Source organism: Panthera leo, chromosome C2, assembly GCF_018350215.1.
Source record: "Panthera leo isolate Ple1 chromosome C2, P.leo_Ple1_pat1.1, whole genome shotgun sequence".
Classification (NCBI taxonomy): Eukaryota; Metazoa; Chordata; class Mammalia; order Carnivora; family Felidae; genus Panthera; species Panthera leo.
In genome coordinates this window covers 29,088,039-29,113,510 of record NC_056687.1, presented here as the reverse complement: position 1 = coordinate 29,113,510, position 25,472 = coordinate 29,088,039, and the positions used below count along the sequence as shown (strand labels likewise).

General features: G+C 36.4%; 1 protein-coding gene and 1 pseudogene across 4 annotated transcripts in view; both read right to left on the bottom strand.

The window, feature by feature from the left end:
- Positions 1 to 5,532: 5,532 nt before the first annotated feature.
- On the bottom strand, positions 5,533 to 6,109 carry LOC122229237 (annotated as a pseudogene).
- Positions 6,110 to 18,691: 12,582 nt separating this feature from the next.
- The window catches only part of LIPI (lipase I), a 75,246-nt gene continuing 68,465 nt past the window's right edge, over positions 18,692 to 25,472 (bottom strand). For 3 of the 4 annotated variants that reach the window (XM_042903143.1, XM_042903142.1, XM_042903145.1), the window contains exon 11: positions 18,692 to 19,263. In XM_042903143.1, the coding sequence (XP_042759077.1) occupies positions 19,173 to 19,263 (91 nt within the window). In that variant the 3' untranslated portion in view covers positions 18,692 to 19,172. The remainder of the gene's footprint in view (positions 19,264 to 25,472) is intronic. The other variant, XR_006193007.1, reaches the window with a different exon arrangement.

The following is a 25,472-nucleotide window of genomic DNA, read 5'->3' as shown; positions in this document are numbered from 1 at the left end:
AACTTTGGTTCACTCAACCCAGACATTGATCTACTGACTTAATGTTTAAAAAGTACAATTTGTGTCAACCCATTTTGTTACATGAGACAATTTCAGCCTTTGTTGTCTTTATAGATTAAAAAATATTTTTTGTTAGCAGTAATGAAGAAAAAAAGCAACATGCATAAAGCAAAGTATCTGCATGAATGTTTTGTATTGTTTTATTATATAGTTGTATGGATCTCAGTAACTTAAAATTTCAAGGACGGTCTGCAGATTGGGGAACAATTCATGTTAAAAGACTGCCCTCTTGTGACAACGTCTTGTATGTTTTACTGGTAAAATGACCTTATACCCTCTAAAATACAATTCATAATAGCATTAAACAGATATAAAACCTCGATGTAGTTTTTTTTTCATCAAAAATTTTATTTTGTTAAAAAATATCTTGCTTTTATGGCAATTTTAGGTAATGAATTGTTTTGAGTAGGTAGATGTTCCTGGGAACTGAAATTTAAACCCATCTCATTATTTAACTAATTTATTAATACATATATTTCCAATATGTATGGCCCACTTTTCTGCTTTTAAAAAATTAGTTAATTTTGCTACACACTGAGGTGTCAGTAGCATACATCATAGAACTTAGAAACTCATCTACGTTACTGTAACTATGAATGTCACCCCCATATTGAAGAGTCAGTTAATCAGTAAGTATCACTAGTGGAAAGATAAATAGTTCATATCTTCTGGCTTTGACGAGCTCTTGGTCTAATGCAGGAGATAGGTCATGTAAGCAATTACAGAGAAATATCATAAATGCTACAGTACAGGTGTAAATACTACACCTGGAAATATAGAAGAGAAAGTACTTAGCTTTTCTGTAGAGAACTAGGGAAACAGACTAGAAACAGCTAACATTGGAGACACCTGACATTTGAGTAAGACACACAGGATTTTATTATATGCTAAGTACTCCCTAGATGCTGGACATGTATTAATGAAAATATTTAATCCCTACTCTTAAGGAACTGAGTTGTAATGGAAAAACAACACTGTAGACAATTTGAATACAACATGATAAGCGTTTATAACGTTCTGTGGATGTTCAGTGGATTTTCTCTCCATATCTCTTGAAACTGTTCCCTTCTTTTCATTTTATCACACCCTATAGTTACAAATATAGTGACTGGGGTGTTTTGTGATGTTAATTTTGTTTTCTTCCAGTATTTTTTCTAGGTCTTCTTACCAGTTCTAGGAGCAAAGTTATTCTGGGCTCACTGACTTAGAGGAATGTAAAGAAAGCATTTTATGGAAAGTAATAGTAAATGACCTACAATTCTCTCTGACTTATAACTTCTAAAAACTTAAGCCTTAGAGCAAATTTAAAAGAATCGTGGAACTGGTGGAGAAAAATATTTTTATGATTGAGAAACACAGTCTAAATGTGAAAGGAGACAGATTTTCCCCAGATTAGGAAGAAATCCACTCTCTGCACCTCTACATTCTGTCCTCATGGTTGAGAGGAGGGGAAAACAGAAGTGTCCCTTGATCGGCAGTGGAGACCTAGAAGCTATTTCCTAGAAATACCCCGTGAGATGTAAAGATCCCAGAAAAAGTTTTTTAAAAAGTTACAATGGTGTTTAGGCAGAAGGGGCCATGGGCAGACTCATGAGAGGATGTTTGCACTCCAGGCATGAGCAAGAAGCAACATTGGACTTGTGGGCCTCAATGGGTCCTGCAGGAATAGCAAAGGAGAGGCAGACAGTCAACTGAACACCTGACTACCATCCATCCCCACGCTCTGACTCTGCTTACCAAAGCTGTGCTCTGACACCCAGATGCCTTCTTCAGCACTAAAGCACCACTCTCCCAGCTCCTACGGGTGCTGACAGCTGACTCCTTGCAGAAATGTCACAGGTGAATAAAAACATCTTAAACAAGTTCACAGAGCCTTCTCAGAGACAGCCGGTATCCAAAGACTGGCAAATGTGGGTGTATAAAGTCCTGGCTACTTTACTCCAAATTAAGATAATTTGAGACCCATCAGAGTCAAGCTACCAAAAAAAAGGGGGTGAGAGGAGGGAGGAAAATTAATTTATCAAAGACAATAATTATTCCTAATAGAGTGACATCAAAATTGCAATTAAACACAACTTTAATGATTACTTAAATAAAAAGTTTAACTCCAGTGGGATATAGAAGAGATTGGTAATAGCTTTGACTCCAGGGCAAGGAACTCTGGATAGATGTATTTTTAGTAAACTTTGATTCACTGTCATGTCAAGAGACTAAACCCTTAAATAAGGAATAGGAAATTCTTTGTGACAACATTCTAAATATATTTCAAAAGTTCTATAATTCATACAATGTATACAGACATGAAACATATGGCCTAGAAACCCTGTTATATATGCTAAAGGGGTCTTAACTGATAAAAAGACATTGATATAAAAAAATGCATGTGATGCATTTGATTAAATTATTTCATGATATGTGAGAATTTCTAAAAATGTCAAAGAAATCTAAATGTCTTACATAATATGTATGATTAATAAATAAGTAGATAATTTATTTTTATTCACAGCATAACTTACACGTTCAATTTTTATATTCAATTGTGCTCGCTTGAAAATTGAGGAGATTTCTAACCCTGTTTCCCCTCGCCCACAGGGGGATGTAAGCAGATATATATAGTTGTAAGTCAGCGAGTTTTCCTAGGAAAAAGGAGAAAATAAAAATAACATTGAAGATCCTTTATCGTGATGTCCATTTAAAAAGAAAAAAAAAAGAACAAACAAAAAAATCCTTATTCTGGAGAACAAATGACAGAGATAGGATGCAATTCAGAGCTACCGAGGATTAACCTAACTCAGAATATATATGATTGGCAGGGGTGGATTTGCAAAGAACTTCTACTGGCTGCCCCTCAAATAGCAGGTACCAGCCAGATTGACCTCTACTATGTACATCAACTCATCCTGCTGTTTTCCTCACATCTCTGCTATTGCCGGAAGAGAAAGTCTATTAAGCTTTTTAAACTGAAGCCCATGCAATTGTTAAGTGGATGATCTACAGTAATCCTCAATTGTTTCTCTTATTTTGCCCCTCACTCCATTCGAGCCCGCTTACGGAACTTCTGCTAGATTTTCACTTTGATGGGGCTGCAAAGGGGGTCTCAACATATTTAGAAAAAGGATGAAAAAATGATGCCACATTAGAAGGCTACATCTACACAACACATAAACTTTTCTTTCTCTCCTGCCACAAAGTTGTGACGAAATGCAAAGCATCGCTATGCTGAATTGCTCCATCTTCTTGGAGATGCTTGCTGTCCTCGCCTAACATCTTTTATTATCCTACTCCGTGTGCCCAGGGCCCCACCACCAAGGTAGGAGACAACTCTTTCAGTAAAGGATATGAAAGATAATCCTTTTGAAAATATAAGTATGTTCATGCCCTGTTCTTACCTGAGAATCTTAAGTAGATCCTATTTATAGTAAATCCTTTCCTGTGATACACAAAACTTCATATAATCTCACCTGCCTGTATCACCTCTGTTCTTCCTTCCTGCCTCTCATTCTACAACTGTACCATACTCTTCTATATTTCTCTCTTTGCATGTACTAGTCCCTAACCATCCATCAAGAACCAATTTTATTAGTTTGTTTTTAAAAAGAATTGATTATTTGTTGAACTGGGGCAGATTAGGTAACAACGAATTTTAAGTTTACATCTTTTTTTAATATTTGCTTGAGAGAGAGAAAGAGAGAGAGAGAGAGAGAGAATGAATGAGAACAAGCAGGGGAGAGGCAGAGAGAGAGGGAGATAGAGAATCTGAAGCAGGCTCCAGCCTGTCAGCTGTCAGCACAGAGCCCAATGCGGGGCTCAAACTCCTGAACCAAGAGATCATGACCTGAGCTGAAGTCAGACGTTTAACCAACTGAGCCCCTCAGACACCCCCAAGCTTACATCTTGTAATTCAATTTTGAAGTGCTTTCACACACACACACACACACACACACACACACACACACACTGGCATTGCAATAGTTGTCTTAAGGGAAAATAGTCACCTTAAAATGTTGTAAGTAATTTTACCCAAGACTGAAAAGCTGTTTGTCCTGAACAAGAAAACCTGTAACAAATTCAAATTAATTATATGAAACTCATTAGTTTTCTCTTTATATAAAGAACCCCCCCCCAAAAAAAAAAAGTACAAGTAACTAATATACCTCAGTCACAATATAATTCTGGATCATCCCCTCACCACTACCAAATGTTTCTTTTATTTTAAGCCTGTCATCAGAGACCAAGAGAATTTTTTTCATTTTATACAAGACAAAGCTCACATGTGCCAAAAAAAGAAAGGCCCAAGAGAAACAAAAACAAAATCCTAGTACTGACAGTGATATTCAGTACCCTAATTAAACAAAGGCCAAACTGCCACTGATAAAACAGTGGCTGTGTATCATGGCAATTAAATTCAAGGGACTTTAACCCTTTGGCATCAGAAATCCAGATTTTCCCAATTTCGTGAATGGGTGTCTCCTACATGCTGAGAGTAGAGAATGTGGATGTGCCCGCACAGCAAGGAAAGAGGTACTGTTTGTTGCAATATAGAGAGAACTAGCTTTAGGAGAGACTTCTTACAAGGCTAGGCAGAAACCAAAAAATGGTTATTAGCTGGTTGTGTCATCAATTTAATTGGAAGTGATTGAGTCCTAAGGTTCAAAATACCAATTTGGTGTGTGTGTGGGGGGGTGTAGTTGGGTTAAGACTTATCTTTAAAGAAAAAGCAAGAGAGGCAAGTATAAAAGTACCAACCTGGTAACATACTCCAGTCAGAGCTCTGCCAACAGGATGGGTACAAAATGTCAGGATTCAGACTGTTGCTTCTCATAAGGACTGAACAGAATGAATCTTTAATACTTTAACTGCAGGGTAAGGGATCCAAAGAATGCAGTCCTTTTAGTAAAAGTACTGTCAGTAACGTACTATTCCAAACAAACCCCATTTTATCGTGAAAACAAAAGGAAGATATAATCGGGACTATATGCCTATCTTTCGCTTACAGGGTTTGAGTTCTGACAGACCTGTATAATGCAGGCAGAATTCAAGTAAGAAATTACGCCAATCGATTGTCAGATCTTCACTATAACTTTCCTAAAAAGGCGTTTTCACTCAATACCTTTTTTTTTTTTTTTAGCTTATTTATTTTGAGAGAGCAGGGAAGAGCCAAAGAAAAGAAGAGAAAGAATCCCAAGCAGGCTCCACACTGTCAGCACAGAGCCCCATATGGGGCTCAGTCTCACAAAATGTGGGATCATGACCTGAGCCAAAATCAAGAGTTAGACGCTTAACCAACTGAGCCACACAGGCGCTCCGCCCCCAATATCTATTAATCACAAAGAAACATAAGCTGTGAATATACAGTTCCAAAAGTAAAATTATAGAAACTAATGACATTATTATGACCTAAACATTTGGTAAACAGTGAATTATGATTTTGAGATCATCAAAAAAAAGGCTTTCTGAACAATCTTCCACACTTCACAAAACTTTCTTCATGTAGTAGATCTGTCCCAGTGTCGTGGCAACTAGAACAAGAGCTTCAAAGAAGGACGAAAGGGCCACTCTGCTGTTTGTGTTGCCACTAATCACTCTGTGTATTCTCTTCCGAACTTGTATGCATTCCTGCTCATGCTTTACACTTGTCATTGCCACTGCCAACTCATCAATCATTTCTTCTAGCTTGTTCTCATGAGCTTCTCTTTCCATGCCTTGTCCTTTGGGGACTTCCCCAATATCAGTGGTGAACATCATTCTTTGGAGTCATGGTAGACATCCTGTCTCTAAAACAGAACTTAATATGTTCCATCCATATGAGCAGCCAATATGTATTTCCCACTGATCAATCTGTCTCCTTTATAAACTCTTTTATTGTCAGGCCCTGTAATTTCCACATCTATGTCCAGGAAGCCACCCTTGGCCACCTGGAAGATGAGGCCCATGTTGGTGCCTGAGGCGACCCGCACTCCTCTGCATGCACATCAATGCCGATGAAGTAGCCCAAGGCTGTGGCCTGAAGGGTGGCCAGGAGCACCAGCCACTCAGGGATCATCACCATGGTGAGACTGGGACTGAAGCCAGGACCCAGAGCAGGGCTTCCAGAGCCACCACCACCACCACTGCCTCCTCAGCCACCATCACCTCAGCTCCTTCATCAAGAACCAATTTAATCATCTCTGTTATCCACCAAGCCTTCCCTAACCTCCTCTGCTGAGACTGATACTCAGCCTTTCTCTACGCCGCCTCTTGGAGTAATCATTATTTCTGCAGCTACTGATGGGATTTTGGAGTGACGGGGGTTTGGAGGTGACAGCAAAGAAAGAATTCTTGAAGACGTCTGTGGTGCAAAAAGGTAATTTTATTACAGCACTGGGACAGGACGAGTGGGCAGAAAGAGCTGCACTGGGGTTGTGAAGAATGACTGGTTATATGCTATGGAGTTGGGGAGACAAAATCAAGAGGAAGGTTCTTAATGGGATCTATATGCTAAAGAAGACTCAAAGATGACTGGATGCCTAGCTAGTGTCAAACTAAGTTGTTTCCCTGTAGAAAAGCATTATCATTAAAACAGTAAGGAGTTCCTGGAGATTAGGCTATTGATAAGATTGCCTCTTTCTTGATAAGATTGCCTCTTTCTTGTAATGTACTAAAATGTCTGTAAACTGATGGAGACTCTATCAGTTTAATCCTTTGTTTTCTGTCCTTTCCTTTGTTCATCCAGGAGTGCCTGAAGAATATCAGCCATCTCCCACTTGGGGGAGCGGGATATTGTTAGCTTGTGTTTGGCCCTCAGCTTGCCTTATGCTCCCTCCATCAGTTATCACGTGGTATATCACAACATATGTTTATACAAACAAGTAGCTTTCTCATTACAATATAAATTCTTTGAGTCTAAGAATTCAAGCTTTTCCATTTTTATACTCCAAATACCTGTCATAGTTGAGGAAGGCTTACTGAAGAGATTGATTGAGATGTTTAAGTACACAGTAACCACACTCTTTTCAAGGAGATGCATGAAAAACACTTGAGTGTTTTCAAAATATTTTAAAGCTTCAAAGGCAAGACTTCAGGGATACACCCTCTAAAAAGTATTTCAAGAAATAGCCATGACAATATTGTAGGAGATTAGCAAAGCTGGAGGAGCAAAGCTACCTGACTTTGAGACTTACTATAAAGCAACAGTAATCAAGACAGGGTGGTATTGGCAGAAGAATTGACAAATAGATCACTGGAACAGAATAGATAATGCAGAAATAGACTCACATAAATACAGCCAGCTGATTTTGGATAAAGTAACAAAGGTAATACAGTGAAGCAAAGATTGTCTTTTCAACAATGGTTGAATAATGGAACAATTGAACATCCACAGGCAAAAAAAAAAATGTATCTAGACAATGATCTTATCCTTCAGAAAAATCAACTCAAAATGGATCATATATTTAAATGTAAAATGAAAAGCTATTAGACTCCTAGAAAATAACATAGGAAAAAAACTTAGACAAATTTTGGCATGACCATGACTTTTTAGATACAACATTAAAGGCAGGATCCATGAATATAATAATTGATAAGCTAGACTTCATTATAATTAAAAACTTCTGCCCTCTGAAAGACAATGCCAAGAGAGTGAGAAGACCAAGCTACAGACTGGGGGAAAATATTTATAAAAGACACATCTGATAAAGGACTTATCCAAACTATACAAAAAAGTCTTAAAACCCAACAATAAGAAAATGAACAACCCGACTGAAAAATGTAAAAAAGACCTTAATACACACCTAACAAAGAAGATATATGGATAGCAAATAAGCATGTGAAAATATGCTCAACATCAAGTGGCATCAGGGAAGTAAAAATTAAAACAACAGTGAGATTCCACTACATATCTATTAAAATGGCCAAAATCCACAACACCGACAACACCAAATGCTGGTGAGAATATGTAACAACAGAACTCTCATTCATTGCTAGTGGCAGTACAAAATGGTATAGCCATTTTGGAAGACAGTTTAGCAATTTCTTAAAAAACCAAACATACTCTTATCATACAGTCCAGCAATTGTAGTACTTAGCATTTACCCAAAGGAATGGAAAACTTATGTCTACACAAAAGCCTACACATTAGTGTTTATAACATCTTGATGCATAATTGATAAAACTTTAAGGTAAGGAAGATGTCCTTCAGTCAGTGAATGGATAAATAAACTGTAATATATCTAGAAAAATGGGATATTATTCAGTGCTAAAAAGAAATGAGTTACCAAGCCATGAAAAGACATGGAGGAATCTCAAATGAATATTTTTAACTGAAAGAATCCAATGTGAAAAGGCTATATACTGTATGATTCCCTTCAAAAAAACAAACAAACAAAAAACTATGGAAAGAGTAAAAACCAAAACTATAGAAACAATAAAAAGACAAGTGGTTGCCATGGATTGGGGAAAAACAAAGGATAAATAAATAGAGCACAGAGAATTTTTAAGGTCATGAAAATACCTTGACTGATATCATAGTGATCGATATATGTCATGATACATTTGTCCAAGCCCATAGAATGTACAGCACCAATAATGTAAACTATGTAAACCATAATGTCAACAGTGGACTTTGTGTGATTATGAGGGATCAATGTAGATTCATCAACTGTAACAAATGTATCACTTTGGTGGGGGATGTTGATAAGGAGGGAGGCTCTGCAAGTGTGTGAGCAGAGGTGTTAGAAGGTGGAGGAGGGGAAGTATGCTCCACATTAGGAAGGCACTTTGAGACCAAAAAACAAAGCAAGTCCCTCCTGCAGTTTACACAATTTTATTCAAGGTAACTTACTGACTGGGGATCAGGCAGGCAGGCGATCCAGATGCTACGCAGCTATTCTCCCCCAAATCTGGATCTTAATCTACTGATTGTATAAAAGGAGAGGATACTAGTTATCTAAAGTGATGCCATCTGTGTGCTAGAGGAGAGGGAGGGGAAAGAACTATGTTATCTCTACTAGTTATCTGACCAACTTTAGGGAAGATCAGAACAAGCCTTCCTGCACTGAGGTCAGGATATACAATAACCTTCAAGGGGCCTGGAACATGTAGCCCCAAGGAAGGTCATTGCAAGTGTGTAAAAAAGACAGAAGGCCAAATATGGTCGGTATTGTCAGCATCCCTACAAGAGGTATACAAAAAAATCTTTGTACCTTCTCCTCACTCTTGCTTTGAAGCTTAAACTGCTCTAAAAAAAAATAATAAAGTTTTAATAAAAGAAAATGTTTCAGGCAGTGTCTGAATTGAGACCACGTGGATTACAATCAAGCCAGATGACCAGCTTCTAATGACCTCATAGCACAACCTTGCCCTGACATATATTGTCCACACAGCATGGCTGCTCTGTAACTGCTAAAGTAGCTGACACCAATGACCAATGGACAATACCTTGCTTCTTGCCTCTACTACATGTAAAGGGAGTGGTTACCCCACATCCAGGTAATAGTGTATTATTCTGTTATGTGCTAGACATTATAATTTCTTCATCCTCACACCATCCCTGTGAAGAAAGCATGATTATTATCACCGTTTCTCAGCTGAGGAAACTGAGGCAGAGAGCTTAAGTAGTCAGATGAAGACCACACAGATGGTGTGTGGCAGATTCAAGATTTGAACTCGGGAAGCCTAGCTTCTGGGCTTGGACCTGAAACCACTCTCAGTCACCACAGACCCGTTGTAGGAGTCCTCTCCCACAGAGTCAGAATCCTAGGCATTCCAGGTCTGTGCAAATGCACTCAGAAGGGTTTAAGACATGAAGTCCTGAAGGACGACCACTAACCTTCTGTAGCTTATTTTGTCAAATGGGATTTCAGGGAGGAACTCATGACAGTAACAGAGGCACAGCATTTTTTCTCTTATAAATTTATTCATCACAACGTTTTATGCCTGAACACATAGTTTGTATGCTCATTGCACAGTTATAAATAGATACACTCAATCTGGTAAAATGTACAGAAAGTGGGCAGAGTATTTATAATCTTGAGAAAATGCTTCAAAAAGAATCCCATTCTCAGGCTCTTTTGGCTCAGATATAGGGACATTCATGGACCAGATTTCTTACCTCTTGCTTGGTATCCTTGAATGTAGGTATTCCAGTTTGAGTTTACTTTTGTTCCTAATACCATAGCAGTTGGTACATCCTGGAGTTCTACAGAGTTCTTCTGTCTAATTTAGATATTCTGATGTCCAGGCAGTTCTTACCATTAAGGGATGATACTTCATGGGCATTTCTGTTGAGATATTTCTTCTCAAAAGCCAATTCCATTTTACCCACCTACATTTGAAAATGAACCATTTAATTCATTTATTCTAATATTTTTCTTTGCAGTCTAACAATTTTATAACATAAAATAAACTCTACACTCAGTATGACAACTAGGAATAATGACTGGCATTATTTTTGCATGTCACTTCACAATATTATTATCATTTTTTCTTAATAATATAAAGTTAATACCTCTTAGTTATTTCAACCATTCCTATTTAAACTAGTACTAAATAAAATTAAATTCATACTATCCTTCTAGACTCAGAAATTGGAGTATTTCTTAATACCATTTTAGAATATGATAGCATACTGGTGGTGCATTATTATGTAGAAAAATAACTGGTTAAGAAAAACTGGATTAAAAAAAAACTGGATTTGGGAGGTGTTCGTGGGTATCTCATTTCTGCCCAATTTATAAGCACTGGCTGCCTTTTTTGAATATCTATTCAAGAACATCTGTATAGGAAACAGGATTATAGATTAGTGTCTCCTTTTGGAGCAAAGGAAAGGCTTGCTTACTGTCCAGTGTAATATAGAAAATGTCTCTCTCTTTGGGGAAAAGTTCTGGCACATGAGCTGCCATAATAGAAGATGTAGGTTCCCTAAGCTTGTGGTCGTCCTCCTGCGGTACCACGTACAGGCATTACTTGGCCCCTTTGTGTTGTCCTGTGAGAGCTGTGTACTCCCGCTATGCTGTTGCTATGAGTAATGGTTTGTTGTTGTTGTCCCCCCCCCCCCCACCCTGCCACCTCTGAGCCAGAAGTCCTATGTCTTTAGTGAGCATCCATAAAACTGTGGCAAGAAAACTTGTTAGCTTGCAAGTAGGGTAACGTCTCAGACCCTTCTAAGTTATTGACAAATATGATCTGAAAAATTTAACGTGTATTTTTATACATATATACATGTGTGATGTGGGGAGAGAAAAAGAGAAACTAAGAGGAAATGCTAATAGGGATAGGATTTTATGATTTTTGAATTCCACTTCTTTTTGTTTGTCCATTTTTTGCCACTGATATAAACATAAAAAAATCAATGTTTCATACAAATAACGTAGGTATACTCTATTGTCAATGTGAATTATATCTCTTTTACAGTTGTAGTTTCAGTGCTTTCAAACTTAGTAATATAAAGAAGTTGTTAATTTCTCTATATTCCTTTACATCCTACCACTCTCCAGCATTTTATTTGTTACAAGGGTAGCTGATTGTATTGTGTTTTGTTGTGAGGCAGTACTACCATCAACAAATAACTTTAGAAATGAGTACTCAGAGTTAGTGGTGCTTGTAGTTGGTAGTAATACATAATACAATATGTTACTAGAGTGTATTACATAAAATACCTATATAAGCTACACATCATATATCTTCTTTGTTGTCTATCAAATTTATACGTGTTTTATATATGCATATGTTTCCAGTTCACATTTTAATTGGGCAAAACTTCCAGATAAAAATACTACTAATAGTGTTAACAGGTTACCTTACCTTGACTATGATTTCAACAAGAGTAGCTTGACTGTTGTATTATTAATTAAAATGAAAGCTTTCCTTTTATTTGTAGTTTAATAAAGTTTTATTTTGTCCTCCCATTTTTTGAGATGAGTTTTAGGTTTTGTACTGGGTTGAAGAGTCTCTCTCCAAGTCCACATCCATTCAAACCCTAAGAATGTGACATTATTTGAAAATTGGGTTTTTGCAGATGTAATTAGTTAAGATGAGGTCATGCTGGAGCTTTCCTTCCCTCAACTTCCATATTTAATAAGTGGCATGACCTAGTTCTACCTTCAGAATACTTGAGCTTAACCACTACATCCAACAAAACAAACACACAACAGCAACAAAAACATAGACCAAGCCACCATGATCACACAGCCTTCTTAGTGGTTTCTCTGCTTCCAAACTTACCTGCCTACCTAAGGTGCCCTTCCAGTAATGAAACACAGCCATTGTTATTCTCATGTGTGAATGATATTATTAATGGTTTCATATTATATTTAGAATATAATGCAAACTATTACCATGACCAAGAAGATGTTTAAAATCTGGCATCTGCCAATGTCATCATCCTCAACTCCTGCAATCATGCCTCTGGATTTCTAGACTCCCAGCTCCACTGGCCTTCTTCCTGTTTCTCCAACACGCTTTCCTTCCTTGGGTCATTATACTTGCTATGCCTTTGCTGCAAATGCTGTTCCCTAGATCCTTACATGGGTGGTTCTGCCTTATCCCCCAGGTCTCTTCCAGGGAGGCTTGCCCTGACCATTTCAACTAACTCAGTCCCTCTAGTATCACTAACTCTTTTCACTGTTATTTTTTCTTACTGCCTTATCACTCTCTGAAATTATATTTTTGTTAATTTATTTAGTCTTTGTCTTACCCACTAAAAACTAAGCTTTCTAAGTTCAAGAACCTGCTCACTTTGCTGATAGCTGTGTTTCCAATAAAATGTCAGGCACATAATAAACATTTGGTATATGTTTGGATGAATGAATAAATGAATGTTTATGTAAACGTATCTAATTTGCACATTCTGTAACACATCCTTCTAGAAGCACCACATAGTTTTTCTTGCTACCATCCATGGTATACCTACTCCATGTTTCAGAAAGTATGTTGCTTAACTTTTGCTACATAACAAACCATCCCAACACAGTGCCTTGGTCTATTGCATTTCTTCAAGTCTGGGCCAATTCTACCAATCTTTCTGCTTGTGGTCAATCTGTTGAGTGGCAGTTGTTGGCTGAGGTGTATCATTTCTCCTCCATTCAGTGTCTCATCCTTCCAGCAGCTTAGCTTGAGCATTTTAACATGATGTCCCTGGGACCCAAGGGCAGGAAGTATTTGTCAGGTCTCAGGTTGGGTTACATTTGCTATTGTCCCAGTGGCCAAAGTAAGACACATGTTCAAGCCCAGATTCAGGGTTTGAGGGTATTACATATGGGAATGACTACTAGGAGATTTGAACAAACTAGGCAATATTACAGAAACAATCTACCACAGGTGGAAAGCCACATAGCCTGTCTATATTAATTTCCAATCATATAATTTTCTTGGTTTTGTGGGATACTGATGACTAAAAAGTCAAATAATGGAAGAGAATGCGAAGAGTGGAAATTTTCTTGCTCTCAGAAAGTTACGGATTTCCAGTAGGTAAATGTCCATACACCTCTAGTTGGAAAGTGAAATGGAATCACAGTGCAGTGGGTCACCTCTCTACCTGCCCAATGGGGGCATAATGGGGATCAGCTCAATTATCTGCCTGGATGTCCCATTTGTGTGTGATTATTATAACTTCCTGCTGAAATTTGGAATATTATATTTAATTTCCCTATGCTGCAGATATTTTCAATCCTAGGTTCTGTGTATTTCCTTGACTTGTTCAAATGAAAAGGAGGTAAGGGGGAATCTGGCACTACTGCTTGCCATCATCATAACCCTGAGGTGCTTTCCACATTTTTCTTTATATTAAAACTGTGCCTATATTCAAATCTATAAATATTGGTCAAGTGTTACTTTTTTGTACAGATTTTAGGAGGATATGATTGAAATAAAATAGTCTGTATGATCAGTAATTCATTATTTCATAGAAACTATATCTTGTGTTTCAGAATGAAAGTTTTTCGGGGGGTGTCCTAGGCCATGTGGTTCTGAGAATACATTCCATTTAATCATTAAAATAAGATGTAATACTGATAAATTCTAATTCTCCTTCTCTCTCTCTCTCTCTCTCATCCCATACCCCCCTAACTTAAAAAAAGTGCTCTGCTAACAGTAAGCCCATTTTCCAAGTTATTCATTCTTCATTTACTTTGACAACCCTTATCTTGGAAACGTTCTCCATAGACATTTTCCCAATTAAACATGTCTCCTATCAATTGTTAAAGAGTAACACAAAATTAACAAGTATTGGAAAATAAAAAAACTCTTTGATAACTTATCACAAGTACAACTGAAAAAGGTCCAGTGGTTTCAGAATCTATACCTTTCGCACACTTTGTTGTGTGTGTGTGTGTTTTTTTTTCCTTTTCCTAGGTAGTTATTTTTAATAGGCCTGAATTTTTATCATTCTTCTATGTGTTTAGAGTGTTAATGTTTTAATACTTCAGTGATACGTTTGAAAGAATTTTTAAAATTCAGCTCTAAACACAAAAATTATTCTTAAATACTCTGTTTTGACTAACATCATCTAATGTTAAAATCTGGTTTTACTACATTTACTACATTAGAAAAGAGCTTAAGGCATAGATAATCTCAAATTTGCTGTACAGGAGAGCTCTGTGATCTCTAGCCAGAACCACTTGTAACATTTTGTTCTTCTAAATAGCTTGCAGTCAATGGTCACTGCCCACTCTTCCCAACTAAGCTAAAAAATATTTACTGCTTCATTTAATTTTGCATTTATCATTCAACAAATATTCATGGAACCCTTGAAACAGGCGAGGCAGTCATCTAAACCCTGAAAATACAAAGATGTATAATACAAAAATTTCCTACTCAGGAAAATCACATCTTTGTGACGGATATAGACAAGTAAGCAAAGAGTTAACATCCCAGGCTGTAACAGAGACATGAAATAGCATCTCTGGGAAACACAGGAGGAGGCAAAAGCAAAGGAAGGAGTCATTTGGGGAGATATGCAACAAACTGATCATGGAAAAGGCCAATAAAAGGCCCAAGTGAGAAGGAAGCTATGAAGACAAATCTGAGTTAGGAACTGGAAGGTTCTGATGGGGATCAAACAAGAAAGCTGGAAGACTATTCAACTGAGTCCTAGAGAATCTGGGTGAATGATAAGTTGCTTTGAATCTTCATACGCTTTTACAATATTATGTTCCATTTAAAACACTTTAATCATGACTGCTAGCCTACATGCAAACACATTCTTCCATGTCCCTGTGAGAAATAATTCTACCCTTAGCCAAGAGCCTAGCATTCCAGAAACTTAAGTCGTGATACAGAAATCCAAATTCAATTCAACACCATCTGCATAACCAGCTGTTCACCTCCCATATTTCCTTCCTTTTCATGTACCACATGTTCACGGGAAGAAAGAAATTATGAATGAAAATGTTTTCTGTGCTTTGAAGTCCTACATTTCATTATCCCAAAGTCATTTACTGATATTCTCTGAAAGTGTTGTTTATGCCACCCAGAGAAGCAGATTGTATTGTCTTGGGGCAGGAGTCAGGTATTTGGTAACTTTTAACAATGTCTTCATACTAAGATCCTAAAAGCACATGCCAGAAAACCAGCACATGTGCCTGGTGATTTGTTGGAATGGTTACAACCAGCAAGCCCCTTGGCAGTTGGCAGGCACTCACCAGCCCCATCACAATTTCTGAGTCAGGCTCTTCTTTTTGTCCTATGCTTCTTTTCCAGAGGATTTGAGCTCCTGTTCACACATCTATCCATTTATTCATCCACAAACATTCACATAATGCTTATTACATACTCGGTAGACAACAAAATACAACAAACATATCTTTCAAGTATTGCCAATTGTTCAAAGGGGTTTTTTTTACTCTTTTATTCCCCTTAGTCACTGAAGGTAATAAAACTACCTAATGTATATGGTAGCTTTCAATACTAAATGAAATAGTGCAAGTCAAGGACTTGCTAAAATCACAGACTGGTGGGGCACCTAGGTGGCTCATTTGGTAGAGCAGGAGACTCTTTTATTTTAAGTTTATTTATTTATTTTGATAGGGAGAAAGAGAATTCCAAGCAGGCTCTGCACCATCAGCACAGAGCCCGACACAGGGCTTAAACTCACAAACTATGAGATCATGACCTGAGCCAAAATCAAGATTTAGACGCTTAACCAACTGAGCCACCCAGGTGCCCTGAGCATGAGACTCTTGATATCAAGGGCATGAGTTCAAGCCCCATGTTGGGTGTAGAGATTACTAAAAATCAATCAATCGATCAATCAATCAATCACAGACTGTCCCATAGTAAGTATTCATTGTGTATTTGTTATTATTATTATAATAATGCAAAAAACAGGACTAATACATAGGCCATAAATTTTATGACTCACAACAACACCTTTATGAATAAAACTATTTCTAAGTATTCTTACATAATTTTTCCTTGTCTATATTGGCTACACACACACACACACACACACACAATTATCCAATATTAGAATGATATTACAGCCAATGCAAATGATGCAATTTGGTTTTTTTAATGTGTAGTTTATTAAAACAAAATACAGTTTGCCGAGGATTATATTTACTCCTCATTTCAGTCAACCATTATTGGAACAAAGGTATGATTTGTTGCTTTGTTGGTGATTTTTTTAAATATAAAATTTATTATTCCATGGAAACACAAGAAGACACATCAATAAAATTGTAATATATTATTTAATTAGATAAATCCTAAAACTAACCTAAAAATAACCAAACTGCATTGTTGAAAGGACTTTGAAAGACAGGGTTGAGTCTTGATTCATGCCAAGTAAGCATCATGAAAGATAGAAATTAAACATCTCATCTCTGTTTCCTTTTCTATCTGTTCCAGAACAGCATGCCTTCAAAGCATCCTGGTGTAACATATTTTGTGCATAATTCTTATTTGTTCCTTTTGTTGTCCCTGATTATTGCTATAGAATACCTGTGCTTCACCATAATCCTCCAAAAAACACATTTTTCCCCTTTTATTTTTGATCTATGATTTCCACAAATTTAAAAAAAAAAGAATAAAAAATGTTGCTTAAAGACTATGAACTTGAGGTCAGAGGAGTCACAGCCTTCTTCCCTTCTCTGTTTTTATCTTTTAAAAAATGGGAATAATTAGAATCCTGGAAGATATTATAATATGGAAACCTATAAATATTTTATAAGCTTGTGTCTTCAAGTTATACTTGGGAGAGTCTATCACCTGTGGCAAGAAGTTTTATTATAAAGGTTACAGGAGCCATGAAAATGCTATAAGTTTCTCTATTATCCAGAAACCCTAAAAACTGGAATACTGGAACAGAATTTCTGGTCCTCATAATTTATCTGTAGTGCATTTATTGACATTTAATTTTAAATGTCATTCCCATCACAAACAGATCCAAAAGTTGCTGGGAATATCTGGCAAATTAATTAGAGAGGATTAGCAATTACATGAGGGTTTGTGGTTTTGTTTAAGAATGTGAGCAGACACCTCAGAGACAGAGAGGAGCAAACAGGTGTCTCTGCAGACTTGAGTCAGAGGCCTGTGTGGTGAAGGCTGAGGCAAAACCCGAAGGCGCTGTTTTCAAAAAGGACTATCAGTTGAGGTACAGGCTGCACTGATTAAATCCCTGGACAAAAAGTGAGGAGACTTCTACTTGTTTCTGCCTGGAACACTCATCTAGTACATCAAGAGTCTTCACACATCAGTGTTTTCCAGATGGGCAACAAAAATGACCCCAATTAATCTTCAAATGGCTTATCAGGCAAAGGTCATCATTGTGGAGCTAATGAGTCATGGCAGGTATTATGGACTGAACTGTGCCTCCCCACCCCACTCCCTTCCACCACCACCCCCACCACCGCCAAATTCATATGCTGAAAGCCTAACCCTCAGCACCTCAGACTGTGACTATATTTGGAATTGGGGTCTGTAAAGAAGTGATTAAATTTAAATAAGTCCTTTAGGGTAGACCCTCATCCAACTGGACTGGTGTCTTCATAAGAGGAAATTCAGACACATGGAAGAGACATCATGCACAGAACAAAGACCATGTGGGGAAACAGCAAGAAGACAGCCATCTGCATGTCAAGGAGAGAGGCCTCAGAATAAATTAAGCCCACTGACACCTGGATCTTAGACTTCCAGACTCCACGCCTGTGAGAAAATAAATTTATGTTGTTTAAGCCACCCATTCTGTGGTATTTTGCTGTGGAAGCTGTAGCAAACTAATAGCAGGAAGTCAAAACACACGGACTGTGACTGTAGTTGACATATTGGTTTATAAACACACATGAAACAAACCTTGGGAGTATTCAGACATACGTGAGAGAGTGGAGGCCCAGGAATCCCTCAATGTCTTTATCAGCAGAAATAACGAGGTCAATCTCATAGGGTTTTTGTAAGGATTAAATGAATTGATATATGTGTTATTAAACTGTGTAGCAATACAGGGATGTATGTAAGTGTTAACTATCAGTATTTTTATTATTATTTTCATTACGTATTTCTTACTATTATTATACTAATTTGAAAAGACACCAGTCAAAATATTGACTCAATCTTCACAAAAATTCTTAGGTGACTGAAACATGATAAAGTTTAGCTACTCAAGTTCACACCATCAGTAGGTGGACCCAAAGTCTGACCTTAAACATTACGGACCCATATATTACTGTGCTCCATAGAAATAAATTTATTTACAATGCCAAATAAATCAAATATATCTCTAAATGCCAAATAGATCACTAAACACAAGGTGAATTTATGTTTACCAAATTTACATTAATCCAAGCGACTTCTCGAAGTGACAAATTTACAATTAAAAATACTTCTTTTATGACTGCAGTTTGACAAGTAGAAAATGATAGTTTAGACAGTGTATTGAAACAATAGGCTTCTCTTTTTTCTAAAGACATATTATCTATTAAGTAATTAAGGGAAACATTTAATGATAAACATTTGATTGAGGTAAACAGAGATAAACAGCTTTTAGAATATATTCAGAATGCTTTACTATATGCATTTTAACATTTTTCTATATTTTTTATTTTTAAAATTTATTCAGGAAGTAGAAATATGTGAATCCCAGATTGAACAATGCCTTCATAAAGAAATGCTGATTACATTGTTCCCATTTACAAGTTCTTTAATCACAAACCGAATCCTGATGTGCATGTGCTTGGATTGAGAAATAATTCCTCATTTCCTTTAAGAACAAAATTATATATGCAAAGTGGTGGTCTGTGAAAAAGCAAGGGAGAGAGAGAAATAATTATTAATAAAAAGCAGCAAAGTTTATTATTTTTCTCATAAACATTAGAATATTCAATGCCTGTAATTAATTAGTTTTCCAAATGCAGGGAAAAATCTATAGCATCCTTTCCATTCCATCTCACTTGGCTACACAGGGATGAAGTAGACACAATATTTATGAGAAAGAAAAAAACTGTGTTTCAAATTCTTCTCTCCTTGATGCCTCTTTGGGATACTAACTTTATATGGGAAATATTTTTGGATACTGAAATAGCTGAAGCCTGAACTCAACTCTTAGTGGCTGGGCCACTTTTTCTACTGGGAGAGCCACCATGAAAGAATGGAGCTTAACTGCATAGACAAATTCTGTCAAAATAATGTAATCATTCCTTTTTTCCACCTGCTAAAATGGAAGTAATAATGAGTAAAGAATTCTGTGTCTTGGAGAGATTGTGTATTTAGCATTTGAATATTTCTGAAAAGTCAAATCACTGTGGTGAATCGAGCATCTTGTCTAGTTTTTATCTCCCATTAATGTCTTAAAAACTTTCAAAACAGGTAATCAAGGAGGATAAGAAAAGATAGGTTAAAGTTTAGGAAAGGAGCTAAAGAAAAGATGCATTGCTCTAATTCAAGATACACATTGCTCCCAATCTCCTTCTAGCTTGCTTGAGACACCACTGAACAAGTTTTTAAAATATTCAACAGCATTTTTAGTCAAGTTATTCATTTTTAGATAAATCAATTTTCTATGTCTGCAAATTTGATTAAAATAATAAAATATAGACATACTCATTTTTAATTATAAAAACTGAAACAGAATACTAGAGTATCTTCTATTTGAAATAATAAAGGCACCTTGGAATTTTAATTTTAATGCTATAACAGTGAATATAAAATGATAATACTTCAATCATAAGAATTTTAGGTGTTAGCAAAAGTAGTTTTTTGTCACATTATCAGAGATCATCAACCTTCCTTCATTATTAAGAAATAGGTGTAGGAATGACTTTACCACTTCTCCAAACAAATGTATATATACTCGTGTCAATTCTTTACCTATGCCGCTATACCGCTTATCCATTGAATGTGACTTCACTGTTCTGGACCTCCCTGATCTACCTCATTTTTAAGTTGTCATAGTAGAACAAGTGTGTCATTAGACTTATTAATAGGCAAATTACCTCAACCATTAAGTAATTATTCTATTCAAATATTTATAATATAAAGACAAATGTGGTTTTACTTGTTTTCTACAATAAAATATTACAATATGTTCAATCAGTAATATAATAAATGCATATTTTTGAATTAAATATTCTACATTTTACAAATCTTTGCAAGCATTACAAGTCAGCTGGGGCAGGTTTATAATACCTACCAAAAGTTAAGTTTCATCAAAATGTATGAGAAATATTAATTTTCTTTGTTTTTACGTTGTGAAAAGCCTGTCTACTTCCTCTGCCAGGACTCTAATTTTGACATCATTTATTCTATGTTATTAGTTCCTACTCCCCAACCTATAAAATTTTTTAAAAACTATAATTTAGAAGAAAACTTGTGTTATATATTGAACTACCATGGGGAGATTATTATATGTTTACTTGTTTAGTTTTAAAAAGAACACTGAATATTGCATTTCAAATGCTTTACTTACCACAAATTAGTGAGATAAATACATTACTTTGATTATATAAAATAACAGAAGAAATCTAGTGATAAAAAACTCTAAAATTCAAACATAGTTCATTTTTTAAAAACTTAAATCCATGTATTATTCCAAATTACAAAAAATACATGTACTTCCTTATTTTAAAAAGCTCCCTAGGGCCTTTGTACAATAAATCACCACATCCAAGCTTATCATACTGTTTTTAAAAGTTACTTAAGGTTCTCAGCACTAATTCAGGTGCTTGTTCCCACCTGCCAGATGGGAAAAGCCAGTATTTCACAGGTCACTGGGGAAGGCATATGGAGGTTCTTGCCTCAGTAGTGGGAGTAATTAACCCTAAACTACTCCAGGACTGCCTAATAAATCTTGAAAACAGGACCCGAAAAAAAATCAACCTGTTTATAAGAGCTTAAGTGCATCTTCAGAATAAACCTGAAGAATATTTATAGGAATATAAAAATATAGAGCACCCAACATAATAAAATACACAAAAATCTATCATCTAGTCAAGAATTACCAAACATGCAATGAAGCAGGAAAATGAACCCATATGAGGGTCATCAATTGGAACCAACCCAAAACAAAGCACAGATGTGAGAATCAGCAGGGGACATTAAAGGAGTTATTATAACTTTATTTCATATGTTCAAATAGTAAATAGAGAAATGAGAAATACAAAAAGATGCTAGTCAAACTTGCAGAGGTGAAAACTACAATGTCTGGGATCAAAAATACCCTGGATAGGATTAATATCAGATTAAACATTGCTGAATAAAAGAATAGGAACTTGAAGACATAACAACAAAAGTATTCAAAATAAAATACATAGAGAAAATTAAATATAAAAATTAACAGAGCATCAGTGAGCTGTGGGATAACTTCAAGCAGCCTAATGAACTTGAAATTAGTGTCCCCAAAGGCACAGGAGAGAGGGGGGACATGGAAAAATGTATTTTAAAAACTAGTCACGATTTTAGATGAAATTTGATGAAATCTATAAAACTATGGGTCCAAAAAAGGTTAACAAATACCAAACACAAGAGGTATGAAGAAAATTACAAGTAAGTCACATCATAATCAAACTGCTTAAAATCAATAGTAAAGCGATAATAAAACCAGCCAGTCAGGGGCGGTGGGGGTGGGGAAGACATATTATCTTTACAAGAACAAAGGAAGGATAGCAATAGATTTCTCATTAGGATCAATGCATAGTAGAACACAGTCCAGCAACATCTTTAACTAACTGAAATTAAAAAAAAAACAAAACTGTCAAACTAGAAGTCTATACCCAGAGAAACTATTTTTCAAAATCAAGGCATCACAAAGAATTTTTCAGACACATAAAAGTTGAAAGAATTCACACCAGCAAACCCAGACTACCAAACCAAACCAAACCAACAATAAACCTTAAAGGAACTCTTTTAGTCCAAAGGTAAATTACACCAGATAAAAATATGCATCGGCATAACAGAAGCGTATCAGAAATGGTAACTATGTGAATATATAAATATATAAGACTTTTCCTAATTATTTATATCTTTTTAATAGATTGACCCTTTAAACAAAAATGATATACTGTATTATGGAATTTTTAGCATATATCCAAGTAATATGTCTGCCAACAACAGCGCAAAAGCCAGGATGGGAGAAATGGAATTATACTACTCTCAGGTTCTCATGTTAAATGTGAAGTGATATGGCACGATATCTACAGTGTGCTAAACAGGAAAAATATGCAGCCGAGAATCCTTTATCCAGCAAGTCTGTCATTTAGAATAGAAGGAGAGATAAAGGTCTTCCCAAACAAACAAAAACTGAAGGAATTTGTCACCACGAAACCAGCCCTACAAGAGATCCTAAGGGGGATCCTGTGAGACAAAGTACCAGAGACATCACTACAAGCATAAAACATACAGACATCACAATGACTCTAAACCCATATCTTTCTATAATAACACTGAATGTAAATGGATTAAATGCGCCAACTAAAAGACATAGGGTATCAGAATGGATAAAAAAACAAGACCCATCTATTTGCTGTCTACAAGAGACTCATTTTAGATCTGAGGACACCTTTAGATTGAGAGTGAGGGGATGGAGAACTATTTATCATGCTCCTGGAAGCCAAAAGAAAGCTGGAGTAGCCATACTTATATCAGACAAACTAGACTTTAAATTAAAGGCTGTAACAAGAGATGAAGAAGGGCATTATATAATAATCACAGGGTCTATCCACCAGGAAGAGCTAACTATTATAAATGTCTATGCGCCAAATACCCGAGCCCCCAGATATATAAAACAATTACTCATAAACATAAGCAACCTTATTGATAAGAATGTGGTCATTGCAGGGGACTTTAACACCCCACTTACAGAAATGGATAGATCATCTAGACACACAGTCAATAAAGAAACAAGGGCCCTGAATGATACATTGGATCAGATGGACTTGACAGATATATTTAGAACTCTGCATCCCAAAGCAACAGAATATACTTTCTTCTCGAGTGCACATGGAACATTCTCCAAGATAGATCATATACTGGGTCACAAAACAGCCCTTCATAAGTTTACAAGAATTGAAATTATACCATGCATACTTTCAGACCACAATGCTATGAAGCTTGAAATCAACCACAGGAAAAAGTCTGGAAAACCTCCAAAAGCATGGAGGTTAAAGAACACCCTACTAACGAATGAGTGGGTCAACCAGGCAATTAGAGAAGAAATTAAAACATATATGGAAACAAACGAAAATGAAAATACAACAATCCAAACGCTTTGGGATGCAGCGAAGGCAGTCCTGAGAGGAAAATACATTGCAATCCAGGCCTATCTCAAGAAACAAGAAAAATCCCAAATACAAAATCTAACAGCACACCTAAAGGAAATAGAAGCAGAACAGCAAAGGCAGCCTAAACCCAGCAGAAGAAGAGAAATAATAAAGATCAGGGCAGAAATAAACAATATAGAATCTAAAAAAACTGTAGAGCAGATCAACGAAACCAAGAGTTGGTTTTTTGAAAAAATAAACAAAATTGACAAACCTCTAGCCAGGCTTCTCAAAAAGAAAAGGGAGATGACCCAAATAGATAAAATCATGAATGAAAATGGAATGATTACAACCAATCCCTCAGAGATACAAACAATTATCAGGGAATACTATGAAAAATTATATGCCAGCAAATTGGACAACCTGGAAGAAATGGACAAATTTCTAAACACCCACACTCTTCCAAAACTCAATCAGGAGGAAATAGAAAGCTTGAACAGACCCATAACCAGCGAAGAAATTGAATCGGTTATCAAAAACCTCCCAACAAATAAGAGTCCAGGACCAGATGGCTTCCCAGGGGAGTTCTACCAGACATTTAAAGCAGAGATAATACCTATCCTTCTCAAGCTATTCCAAGAAATAGAAAGGGAAGGAAAACTTCCAGACTCATTCTATGAAGCCAGTATTACTTTGATTCCTAAACCAGACAGAGACCCAGTAAAAAAAGAGAACTACAGGCCAATATCCCTGATGAATATGGATGCAAAAATTCTTAATAAGCTACTAGCAAATCGAATTCAACAGCATATAAAAAGAATTATTCACCATGATCAAGTGGGATTCATTCCTGGGATGCAGGGCTGGTTCAACATTCGCAAATCGATCAACGTGATACATCACATTAACAAAAAAAAAGAGAAGAACCATATGATCCTGTCAATCGATGCAGAAAAGGCCTTTGACAAAATCCAGCACCCTTTCTTAATAAAAACCCTTGAGAAAGTCGGGATAGAAGGAACATACTTAAAGATCATAAAGGCCATTTATGAAAAGCCCACAGCTAACATCATCCTCAACGGGGAAAAACTGAGAGCTTTTTCCCTGAGATCAGGAACACGACAGGGATGCCCACTGTCACCGCTGCTGTTTAATATAGTGCTGGAAGTTCTAGCATCAGCAATCAGACAACAAAAGGAAATCAAAGGCATCAAAATTGGCAAAGATGAAGTCAAGCTTTCGCTTTTTGCAGATGACATGATATTATACATGGAAAATCCGATAGACTCCACCAAAAGTCTGCTAGAACTGATACATGAATTCAGCAAAGTTGCAGGATACAAAATCAATGTGCAGAAATCAGTTGCATTCTTATACACTAACAATGAAGCAACAGAAAGACAAATGAAGAAACTGATCCCATTCACAATTGCACCAAGCAGCATAAAATACCTAGGAATAAATCTAACCAAAGATGTAAAAGATCTGTATGCTGAAAACTATCGAAAGCTTATGCAGGTAATTGAAGAAGATATAAAGAAATGGAAAGACATTCCCTGCTCATGGATTGGAAGAATAAATATTGTCAAAATGTCAATACTACCCAAAGCTATCTACACATTCAATGCAATCCCAATCAAAATTGCACCAGCATTCTTCTCGAAACTAGAACAAGCAATCCTAAAATTCATATGGAACCACAAAAGGCCCCGAATAGCCAAAGTAATTTTGAAGAAGACCAAAGCAGGAGGC